Source organism: Electrophorus electricus, chromosome 2 (assembly GCF_041902795.1).
Source record: "Electrophorus electricus isolate QZ-2024a chromosome 2, ASM4190279v1, whole genome shotgun sequence".
NCBI classification, from domain to species: domain Eukaryota; kingdom Metazoa; phylum Chordata; class Actinopteri; order Gymnotiformes; family Gymnotidae; genus Electrophorus; species Electrophorus electricus.
Genome location: NC_137498.1, coordinates 29,659,247 through 29,671,734, shown reverse-complemented (window position 1 = coordinate 29,671,734; position 12,488 = coordinate 29,659,247). Strand labels below are relative to the sequence as shown.

General features: G+C 40.7%; 1 protein-coding gene across 12 annotated transcripts in view; it reads left to right on the top strand.

Moving 5' to 3' along the window:
• pals2b (protein associated with LIN7 2, MAGUK p55 family member b) overlaps positions 1–8,453 on the top strand; it is a 13,872-nt gene extending 5,419 nt beyond the window's left edge. For 6 of the 12 annotated variants that reach the window (XM_081698192.1, XM_081698172.1, XM_081698181.1 and 3 more), the window contains 13 exons: positions 1,186–1,304; positions 1,647–1,799; positions 1,986–2,138; positions 2,384–2,611; positions 3,104–3,253; positions 3,349–3,445; positions 4,109–4,244; positions 4,416–4,543; positions 4,657–4,725; positions 4,828–4,989; positions 5,399–5,601; positions 6,268–6,396; positions 6,510–8,453. In XM_081698192.1, coding sequence (XP_081554318.1) covers positions 1,188–1,304; positions 1,647–1,799; positions 1,986–2,138; positions 2,384–2,611; positions 3,104–3,253; positions 3,349–3,445; positions 4,109–4,244; positions 4,416–4,543; positions 4,657–4,725; positions 4,828–4,989; positions 5,399–5,601; positions 6,268–6,396; positions 6,510–6,686 — 1,902 coding nt within the window. In that variant the 5' untranslated portion in view covers positions 1,186–1,187 and the 3' untranslated portion in view covers positions 6,687–8,453. Of the gene's footprint in view, positions 1–1,185; positions 1,305–1,646; positions 1,800–1,962; positions 2,139–2,362; positions 2,612–3,103; positions 3,254–3,348; positions 3,446–4,108; positions 4,245–4,415; positions 4,544–4,656; positions 4,726–4,827; positions 4,990–5,398; positions 5,602–6,267; positions 6,397–6,509 lie in introns of those variants that run through there. The other 6 variants (XR_014117320.1, XM_081698197.1, XM_081698219.1 and 3 more) reach the window with 6 other exon arrangements.
• Positions 8,454–12,488: the final 4,035 nt, after the last annotated feature.

Below are 12,488 nucleotides of genomic sequence, written 5' to 3'. Positions count from 1 at the left end.
AATACCATGTTTCCTTCCACACCGGACCCTTTACAGTTTGTATACCACCCAAATGTTCCAAAGAGTCCACACAATCTTGCATGTTCTTCACCTGGCACTAACCCACCTTGACAAAAAGAATACATGTGTCAGAAAGCTGTCCTTAGATTTCAGTTCAGTGTTCAACACAATCATACCCCATAAGATGAGTTTCTTGCTGGACCTGCTTTAGTTTTAGGTCTTTGCAACTGGACTTCCACATTGGGAGGCTGCAGTCAGTTCTGGTTTGGGAGTGAGATCTCCAAAAGCATATAGTTATAATAAGACATGTGTCAACTATTTAAGGAAACAAACCAAATATTCAGAAGCTGCAAAATGTTCAATAATTAGATAAATCTTGTGCTGACAGCTCCAAATGATTCTAAGTTTGAATTTGCAGGTCTGTCATACTACATACTACATAAAGTTCTAGGACATGGGACATACTATATCTAGATAAACTAAAACTGCATACCACTTACATATTGTGTATGTTCACATGCATACATATGTTTTGTATCATTTTTTGGTCTGTTTTTATTCTATTTATGCTCTGTGTGACAATGAGGTTACATTTCTTACAGTCATATTTACAGTGTAAAACACACAGTGGTAACATTTAGAGACTTGTAAATGATTCCAGCAGGACTCTCCATCAGGCTCTTTCTGATGTGGATTGCTTCAATGCTCTGCTGCACACACAGATGATGATCACTGTAGTATTATGTTCTATGAATACATATTTCTATGTTCAAGACAAACGTTGACATGTTGATATGTACCCTGAATGTCCGATAAGAAAAAAAAAGATTTTAATGGTTTTAATTTTTGCATTAGGCTTTAGTCACAGGAGACTAGGTCTTCTGTCCTGTGCTTACATATCCTTTCATTTATTTTACCAAACTCGCTTTCTAACCTCACTCTGGCATTTTTTTCTCACTATCTCTCACACTCACACACTTAATCTTTGTACTTTTTAAACTTTGTAATTTTTCTTGTGTGCTGTGTTATTTGGTAAGTAAACCACAGTCCTACAGCATACTGATCCCTGATTTACAGGAAGTGATTGAGATTCTGCTGGACTAAAAAGGCATGTAGGGGATTACAGTCATGGCTGAAGGTATCTTTCTGCCTCTCACTGTATGTCTCTTCTCCTCAACTGTGCAGCTATGCAGCAAGTGTTGGAAAACCTAGGGGACTTGCCCAACTCCACTGGAGCCAAACACATTGACCTGATTTTTCTCAAAGGCATCATGGAAAGCCCCATTGTTTGCTCACTTGCCAAGGTAACACACACACACACACACACACACACACACACACACACACACACACACACACACACACACACACACACACACGCGCGCGCGCGCGCGCACACACACAAAATATTGCAATGGTTATAATGATCACCTTATAAGCATGCTGACTGGCTACAGCTCAGTAATATACTATCACAAACCCTATTCTTCAGGATTTACAGCTAAAAGGTGGAAGTACCATGATGAATGTGTGATTGTATTTGCGTGTGTGCATGTGTCTGCTTTTGTATGTGTGTGTGTGTGTGTGTGTGTGTGTGTGTGTGTGCGCGCGCGTGGGCATACGTACATGTGTGTGTATATGTGCAGGCTCATGAGCGTTTGGAGGACGTTAAGCTTGAGGCAGTGCAGGAGAACAATTTGGAGCTGATGACCGAGATCCTGGGGGATATCCGTCTACTGACCTTGCGAGACAACAGTGCTAGGGAGCTTTCCCAAATCCTCCAGGGCCCACACTTCCAGGTACAAAAGTGGGCTCTCCACAAAAGGCTTTTTCTCTTCTCTTCTCTTCTCTTCTCTTCTCTTCTCTTCTCTTCTCTTCTCTTCTCTTCTCTTCTCTTCTCTTCTCTTTTCTTTTCTTCTCTTCTCTTCTCTTCTCTTCTCTTCTCTTCTCTTCTCTTCTCAGCCAACTCTCTCCCTTTCACTCAGTCTCTCCTAGAAACCCATGACAGGGTGGCATCCAAATGCTATGAGACTCCGCCCCTAATTGATATAGGCAATGAGGTGGCTATGAACAATGCTCTCATGCAGGCAGACGCGGTCAGAATGATTGGCATCCGCAAGAAGGCGGGAGAGCCTCTGGTGAGTGAGTGCGTATATATAAATGTTTGGGTGCGGGTGTGTCTTGTGTGTTAAAGAGTTCTCTAAATGGAGTCCAGGTCATCCAGTTTGTAGTTTTTGGAATCATTTTCCAGATGTAAGGAAAAAATCATAGGTACAAGACTGATATTTTTTTTTACTTGTATACAGATAAAATGACTGAGGTCCTGAGCCCATGTGTGCTGATGTGTGCTGACTACTGTCAGATGTGTGTGTATGTGTCCTAGGGAGTGACGTTTCGGATAGAGCAGGATGACCTGGTCATTGCACGCATCCTTCATGGAGGGATGATTGACAGGCAGGGCCTGCTGCACGTGGGTGATGTCATAAAGGAGGTGAATGGGAGGCGGGTGGGCAGTGACCCTGTAGAACTGCAGGAGGCGCTGAGTGCCTGCAGTGGAGGGGTCATGCTGAAGATCCTGCCTAGCTACAGGGAGACACCACACCCACCTGAGGTGCTGCATCACACACACACGCTCATGCACACTACTAGCATGGGGTATCCCAGGGGTAGAAAGTGAATGTCATGATCCCTGTTAATAACATTCTGTGTAGAGTGGAACTCACACACACACTCACACACTCATTCACAACCACATACATGCACGCATGCATACACACACGCATACACATGCACACATGCACGCACACATACACGCACACACACACACACACACACACACACACACACACACACACACACACACACACACACACACACACACACACACACAGAAAAAAACAAAAAGCACACACACACACAAATAAATCACAGACACAATCTATACCATCTTGAATATTTTCTTCATCTTGTACAAGTAGGCCTACATCACTTTGGACATTTTTAAAAAGAGATTTTTGCATTACTTTTATTGGATTTCAAAGAATCTGAACAACTGAACAGGTCATATTACATCATGACTGTGTGTGGTTCTCTTTCCTGACAGATTTATGTACGGCCACACTTCGACTACAATCCAGCCAATGACACTCTCAATCCATGCAGAGAGGCAGGGCTTGCCTTCAGCCAGGGGGACATTCTGCAGATAGTGAACAGAGAGGACACAAACTGGTGGCAGGTGTACTTTACTGTACTGGTGTGAACATGACTAAGCTGGATTTGCATTAATTTGTATACATTTGTATGGATTTAAATGGTGATGTTCTGTTGGTTGGCTGTGTTGACTGACAGGCATGTCTTGTGGTGGGTGGAGATACAGGACTCATTCCCAGTCAGTTTCTGGAGGAGAAGCGGAAGGCTTTTGTTCCAAAGGACTGGAATGGAACAGGTACATTAAAATGTGAAAATATGGACACACGACACACAGCTATACACATCATAACATTAAGATATACAAATACACACACACACACACACACACACACACACACACACACACACACAAAAACACCTAGAGTATAACATACAGGTGCATCTCAATAAAGTAGAATATCATCAAAACTGACTTTTGGGTTTTCATTGGCTGTAGGCCAGAATCATCAACATTAAAAGAAATAAATGCTTGAAACAGCTCACTCTGTGTTTAATAAATCTATATAATATACGAGTTTCACTTTTTGAATTGAATTACTGACATAAATGAACTTTTTAATGATATTCTAGTTTATTGAGATGCACCTGTACACTATATAGACAAAAGCATTTAGACACACCTCTTAATCATTGAATTCAGGTGTTTCATTGAGTCCCATTGCCACACGTGTAAAATCAAGCACCGAGCCATGCAGTCTGTTTTTTCAAACATTTGTGAAAGAATGGGTTGTTTTAAAGAGCTCACTGAATTTGAGCTTAGTACTTTACTAGGTTACAACAAGGCAGACTGGGAAATTTCAAATTTGGTGAATGCCAAGAGAATGTTAACTGCCTGATTGCATTATGCCAACTGTAAAATTTGTTAGAGGAGGGATAATACTATGCGATTGTTTTTCAGTGTTTGGCCTAAACCACTTAGTTCTGGACAATTGTATGCTTCCAACTTTGTGGGAACAGTTTGGGGAAGACCTTTTTCTATTCCAGCATGACTGTGCACAGACTACACAAAGCAAGCTCCATAAAGGCATGGTTGGGTGAGTTTGGTGGGGAAGAACCTGACTGGCTCACACAGAGCACTGACGTCATCCCCATCAAATACCTTTGGGATGATCTAGAATGGAGATTGCAAACCAGGCCCTCTCATCCAACATCACTGTCTGACCTCACAAATGCTCTTCTGTATGAATGGTCAAATATTCCCACAGACACATCCCAAAAAAGAAAGCCTTCCTAGAAGAGTGGAAGCTGTTATACCTGCAAGTTGGGGACCAACTCCATATTAATGACAAGCCATTTAGAATGGGATATATAAATGTTTCTGTAGGTGTAATGTGTAGGTGTCCCAAAATATGCTGATATAATGTATATGTCCACTTTACTTGTGTTTATATGTTCACAATGTACTTTGTTGATCAAATGAGGGATTACACTCTGTTTTTCTGTCAGGGGTGTTGTGTGGAACAGTGACTGGTAAAAAGAAAAAAAAGATGATGTACCTCACTGCTAGAAATGCAGGTGAGTCAGTGTGCTCTTCTCTTATAGGCTGAATTTTGCCCCCAGATATTTGATTGACTAAATCTTTTATTGAAAAAATAACACAGTAAATAAATAACACAGAGTTTGACCGACATGAGCTCCAAATCTATGAAGAGGTAGCTCGCATGCCCCCATTCCAGAGGAAAACGCTTGTTCTGATTGGAGCACAAGGAGTTGGCCGGCGAAGTCTGAAGAACCGCCTGGTGGTGCTGCATCCAACAAGCTATGGAAACACAGTACCATGTGAGCATCCATACACACACACACACACACACACACACACACACACACACACACACACACACACACACACACACACACACACACACACTCTCTCTCTCTCTCTCACATTCTCTCACATTCTCATACACACACACATATATATATATATATATATATATATATATATATATATATATATATATATATATATATATATATATATGTATGTGTGTGTGTGTGTGTGTGTGTGTGTGTGTTTGTGTGTTTGTGTGAGACACCTACACATACATAAAATTGTGTATTACACCACTTGTGAAGTCTTTGGTGAAAAATGTAACCCAACATTTTTTTTTTTTTACGAGAGTGTGTAATAAGATTATACACCCACCTGCAGTTCCTTGGAGCTTAAATTGGTTTTCTCCTCCCTTAGTCACTTCCCGGGGGCCACGACCAGGTGAGCGCGATGGCCAAACCTACCATTTTGTGACACGGCTGGACATGGAGCTGGACATCAGGGCAGGTCACTACCTTGAGCACGGCGAGTACGATGGCAACCTCTACGGCACCAAGATCGACTCTATCCATGAGGTGTTGATCACAGGCCGCACCTGCATCCTGGATGTCAACCCTCAGGTGACATCTGCTTCCCTTGGACAGTTTGAACACTCTGGTTATGACCATTGTCTTATCTTTGTTGATTTGAAAATTATGATCTGTATGAAGTTTAGTAAAAGTGAATTTCACTGATTTTCCAAAAATTGATCAAGGAGTGTTTTGAAGTTTATTATAGAGAATAGGCCTCATGACACCTACAACACACAAAAAAATTTAGTTTGTTATCCATCTACCATGTGTTGTCTGAGTTTCTTCAGTATAAGTAATCCTGGTATTGCAAATAAGAAGCTGTAAAGGTTGGGCTGCTATCGGTTTCCCTGCATGTAGCTCTGCAACCTGCATGTATTTGTTTACACAAAATATACATAAAGCTAACAAAGTATCGGAGGCATCAAGCAATGTCGCTATTTTTAACCATTTAGTGTAATACCTCAATGGCATGGATTATTTTATACAAACAAATTATGCAAAATTTCCAAAATACAATCTCATCAGGCAGGTAATTATAACCACTGTCTGTGAGATAGCATGTCTGTCTGTGAGAGACTTTAAATACTTCAGACTTTGCCAGCATGAACAATTCCAAAATGCCCAGTCTCTCTACAAAGGAGAAATATGGGCAAATGTATCCTGCATAATACCCAGATACTAATTTTTGGAGGTTTTCCACCTGTCTGTGTGTAGGCTCTGAAGGTGCTTAGAACAGCAGAGTTCATGCCATACATAGTATTCATTGCAGCTCCTGAGTTTGAGACCCTGAAAACCATGTACGAAGCTGTGGTCAAAGCCGGAATCAGCACCAAACATCTCACGGTAAACCCGTAGGAATACATATGAGCACACACATTTAACTATAATGTATCTGAAAATTACAATTTAAATGACTTGACCAAATATACAAACTGACCGAGTCTTTTCCTCCTCAGGATGTGGACCTTAAGAAGACTGTGGATGAAAGTGCACGTATCCAGCGGACTTACAGGCATTACTTTGACTTCACCATCGTTAACGACAACCTGGATACAGCATTCGAAACACTGCAGGCAACTTTGGAGAAGCTTTCTTTGGAACCGCAATGGGTCCCTGTCAGCTGGGTCTACTGAAGACTCCACAGTCAAGACCCCTGCATGTGTAAATGTGTGTCTTCAAATGTGTTTGTGTATGCGTAGATATGTGTGTTCATGTGTGATTTGGCACTGAAGTGGTGGGTGAAGGGCAGATGAAATTATTCATATGAACTGATTATCTGTGAGAGAGCCACATCCTCATTCCATCTTATCTCACACTCTATTTTCTCTTGTTTCCACATAATGCAAAATATTTTCTACTGAAGGAAAAAAGGAAGGAATACCTATTTATTTTGATGTTTGTACATTTTGAAAGGATATCTGTCTATTCAATATTTCCTACATCTTGGAATTCCAAAAAGAAAGAAAACTAAACTAGCTTATAAGATTCAGAATTAATTTTTTATTTATTGATTTTATTCATTTTTTGCACAATTGTTTTTGTTGCTTCATTTGTTGTTTGTTTCTTTGTTAGGTACTTTTGTGGTTGCTGCTAATCCAACTGTGATTTGATTTAATTTGATCATATGAAGGACTTTCCAGACCAGATCTGATAGACAAAGGCTCATCTTACCACCATTCACCAAAGTTATGAAACGACACTTAACCAAAAGCAAAACAAAAGTCAGATTGCACAAGTATGGAGATTGAGAAACAGCTACTGCAATAACCCAGATCTTTTAAAGTATTCTATACTTACAACATTAATCTTTAGGTCTTATGTCATATGCATAAGGTAAATGTATTATAAACCTTTAAATCCCATATGCAAACCCAATATAAGTGTTTACTCTGTTGAGGCTACACATATCCTTTGAATCCTCTGAATTTGTGTTTGTACAACCTGCAGTTGTAGCAGGTTTCTGGCAGCACACTGTTCTAAGCATATGCCTTTATAGGTTGTTTTGACCATGACCTTTCTATCTTATAGATCTAGCTGTGTGTTTCCTATTGTGTCATACAAGCGCTGCCACCTTCAGGTCCTCATGAGTACTTCAGGCAAAATATCTGCTAGTAGGTTTTTTTTAGTGTCTCAACAAGACTTCAGAGGAAAGGCAATAAACATACAGAGTATTTTGTTCTCTTCTGTGGTTTCAGTACAAGGTAAATTTCTATTAATGATTTGGCTCTCTTGTGCAGCTAATACAAGTACAAGTTAAACCTTTCTGAGAAAACAGTATATACTTGGGGAATGCAAAACACAGACTACTACTTTCTTGTGTTATTTGAACATATAAGGATATTTCAAGTGTGTTTTGTTAGCCTACGTATTAGTATATATCCCAAAGTGCTAAATACATATGATCTGATAAAAATTAACTAACAAGATGAAAAGTTAATGTTAAACATGTTTAAAAGTATACAGTACAAATACATATACATAGAAACACATACAGAATTTATGTTCCATGGTTTCCCTGTCTTGTGTATTGTTTTGGTTCCATTCTGTAGTTTCATTTTCTCTGCCCCTCGTTTGGTTTTCCACACCTGTTTCTCATTTCCAGCCTTGTTAAGTTAATGTATTTAAACCCTGTTCCCTGTGTCTGGGCTGTCCATTGTATGTAAGTTTGTGTATGTACTCCATGCCTTTGTGTTTATTGAAGCCTCTGTGTATCCTAGTCTGTATGTTTCTGAGTTCTTCCTGGCCTCTGTTATAGCCTGCATCCTCTGTTTGCCTTCATGTAATTTTGTTTGTTTGTATATCATGCATTCCTGGACTCTCTATGCTGGCCCTATAATCCTGGAGTACTCTGATGATTACGACTCTGGATTTGTTCCTAATAAATCTCACTCTTCTCTGCACATGCGTCCACCTTCATCCCATTCACTATTACAGAATGAACAGCTAAACAAGGATGCAGCATGAGAGTAAGACTTTGGTAGGTGGTTGTTCTGCTGGGACAAAACTCCAGGTGTTTCTATACAGTCAGAGTTCATTATGTCTCAGTGCCACCAAACTAGAGACAGCAATTCCCCTGGCACTGCAGATACATGGGCATCATATCATTCCTAGGAAAAGCAGGATCCTGTATATTTTGACTACAACGAGATCCCAGGTAAGCACCAAGAGTCTACCCAATGCTGCAGGGGGATGTAGGTGGAGTGAAGGCTCAGATAACCCATTTTACAGCACTCGGTGTAAAAATGCAAGCTCCCCATACCACGCATGTGCTCTGAGAACTGCCGAGAGGGTTCTGTGCCTATTTCTTCCTCCAGGGTCACACCACCAGTAACAGTGGCTGTCCTGCAAGCCACCCTGCCACTTCCTGTTCCTGTTCCTGTTCCTGGCATAGTGGATGCCGCCCGTCCTGTTCCTGTTCCTGGCATAGTGATGCCGCCCGTCCTGTTCCTGTTCCTGGCATAGTGGATGCCGCCCATCCTGTTCCTGTTCCCAGCATAGTGGATGCCACACTGTCCTGTTCCTGTTCCCGGCAAAGTGGATGCCGCCTGTCCTGTTCCACTTCCCGGCATAGTGGATGCCACCCAACCTGTTCCTGGCATAAAAACCATGGCCCCAAACCTCCCTGCAGCACCGCTGAATGCGGTAGCCATGCCCCCGGACCTCTCAGGCCCCTTGTCTGCAACAGCTGAGCATTGGGACCTGCCGACCATAGCTGCTACACTGCTGGACCCCCAGCCAGGCTCTATTCCCAGTGTAGAGGAGGCTGCTCTACCAGTCCCTGTGCCTTGTACCAAGCTTGTCACTTAAGCCTCGTGCCAGGCCTGTCCCCGTGCTTACTCCTTAAGGCTCTCCTGTGCCTCAAAAGGCTGCTACAGCTATGTCACCGGTCTTCTCTGCATCCGCAAACCTATCTCCTGATTCACAGGCTTCATGTTCCCTACCCATCCTGCCTCAGCCTATGTCTCCTCATGGGCCTCTCCGTTGTTGCCTGCTACTGTTGCCCCATTGTTTTTTCCTTCTCCTCTGCCTGGTTTTATTTTTGGTCCTGTTGTGTTGCCTGTTTCTGTGCCCATTCTGTCATGGTGGGTCTCGCCTAGTTTCCATATTCCATGTTTTTTTTGTTCCATTCCTTAGTTTCGTTTATTCTGCCCCTTCTTTGGTTTTCCACACATGTTCCTCATTTCTTGCCTTTTAAGTTAGTGTATTTAAACACTGATCTTGTTCCCTGTGTCTGGGGTGTTAATTGTATGTAAGTTTGTGTATGTACTCCATGCCTTTGTGCTTATCGAAGCCTCTGTGTATCCTAGTCTGTATGACTATACTAGCCTTCGTGTTTCTTAGCTTCTGAGTTCTTCTTGGCCTCTGTAATAGCCTGCTTCCCCTGTTTGCCTTCGTGTGTTTTTTGTTTGTTTTTTTATCATGTATTCTTGGACTCTCTATGTTGGTTCTATTACCCTGGACTACACTGATGACTATGGATTTGTCCCTTTTAAATCTCACTCTCCTCTGCACATGCATCCGCCTCCTTACTGCTAACCATTACAGAGCCATTTTAGGTTCTTCTTCCTCTTGTTTTTACTGCATAAACCTGGCTATGGTATTGCCAGTAGTTTGCTTTTAAGAGCATAGCATAGCAGAACAGATTACAGAATTAAGCAAATGGCAACATACAGGAACATGTGCAAGAGATTGAGATGAGAGTAGTGCTGTGTAACATGGAACTGCAGGTAGAGCGGAAAACCTGGCTTTATGGGATTTCCTAGAATTAATTTGGATCGCACAGTGAGAGTAAATTTAATCTTGAAGTGATGAATGTCTCTTCACAGACTATGGCCGAGATGGATGCCCAGCCTTTTCCTCTCCTATCACCATCAGTGTCCCCACAACCACAAAGTCCTATAAGGCCTATTCTTCTCTTTCAATCCACTGGCTGTGCTACTGCTACTTGTTATTGCAGGCACATTATTATTGCACTGAATTGGCCTGAATCTATGTGATCTCTTTTGCCTAAGTATAATTTAATAGGAAAAATCAAAAGGTTTGTTATTATGTTAAGGCAGAATAGTGTTCAGTAGGAACTGGTAAATGATTACTTGAAGTTTTACAGTCAAAAGTATAGAAGTATTTATTTGTCAGGAGACTAGAAGGTAGTTAGTTTTAATAATCAGCTAAGTAGCATAACTCATTTCTGTTAGGAGATAAAATCCAGACGCACTCATCAAGTTTCTGTTTTGCTTAATTTTGTTTGAAATACATGAATTGGCACACCCATCATGCAACAATGAATTTTACCTCATCCCTGTGCCACTTGAAATCAGCTTTAAACACAGCTCCTAAAGCACAGACCTTGCATCACTTAAGGGCAAGTCTGCTGCATATATTGACTTTCTCTGGAAATGGAGACAGTGATGGGATATTTTTCCAGCAGTGAAGTTAATCTTTATGTCCATGCTAAGATCTTAGTAATCTTGTCATCTTGAAATTTTCATTTTGCACAATGTGGAACCATGTTTCAAACGAAGAGGTTATGGATTTCACATGTGTTATATAGTGCAGGAGTTTGAAGTACAGGACTTGGAGAACTCAATCGTAGTAACCACTGAGCTCAAAAAATAATTTCCCTCTGCAGGAAGAAGGCCATTCAATTCCCTGATGTCTACTTCAAATACAAGACATGGAAAGCAAAAAGAACCAGTAACCAAAGAACCAGCTACTGTTTCTGCTCAGCTTCCATTCAATGACCTTTCATACATAATGCAAATGTGATGACCACTTCACTACAGAAACCATGCAAAGACTCCTTGATGCAGTAAGGCATCACTGCAGTTTCAGAAGAACCTTCACCAACTCATCCCCACAAATGTTAATTAGTGCAAGTCATTTAGGAGAAAGTATGAAAATAATTTGTGCCAAAACATTTCATATTTGGAAGTTCACAAACAGCTGCTATTTTGTGAAAATTTCATGGGTATGTTCAATGGATTAATGGGTTTCACAAGCAGACATACCTAAAATTGAAATTGTTCACAATTATCATTTTTCAGAAATATCTGATTCAACCTTGCAGAAAAAGATGCTGTTTACCTGAGTGGGAACCCTCTAGTCTGAGCTACATGTCAGTCCAAACTGGTGGTTCTGAAAAATGGTAGGTTCTGTTCTTGCTTTCTACAGTTATGTAGCATGGCCATATTGAGATCTTCAGTACTTTCTCAAACATTAGACACCAAAAATTGGATGAGAAATGCTTTTGTACAGTATGAAAGCTGGGACCTCTGGCCTGGAAAGCAAATGAAATGACCACTAATCTAGATAGATTAAAAAGGTTCATTGTGGTGTTAGTGTTCCCTTGCCCATCCCAGTATCTATATCCATGCCAATTCTGTATTTTTTTCCTGTACCTGTCTCTGTTTATGTCCTCTTATGTTCACCTGCATCTGATTAATCCTTGATTTGTTCTGATTATAATCATTAAATAATTATTTAAGACCTGGATTGTCTTCTAGTTGGTTGGTTATTTTGGTGAATTAGGTTTGTTCCATTGTGTCTAGATTATTACTTGCTATTACTTGCCCTTGCTTTGTCGTTTTCCTAGTTCATGTATCACCTTGCATCAGAGTTTTTTTTCCCCTAGCCTCTGTTTATTTTGCTGTTTGTGTTTCCCTCGCTTAATAAACCACCTCCTGCATATACAATCTGCCTCTCGCCTGTGCCTATTGGGATTGCTACAGGTAGTTTATTTTCAATTATTTTCATTATCGTCACTCTTTGTTTGCTCTTTGTTCACTCTGCTTTGTTTGCTGTATTTATTCCATCTGAACCAGTTTTAATGATTTTTCCCCCTTTTTTTGGACATTTGTCAAATTTACTTACATATTATTAAATCTGTTTATATTGTTTATATTCCTGATGAATTAGTGCTGTTAATTAATAAAAAT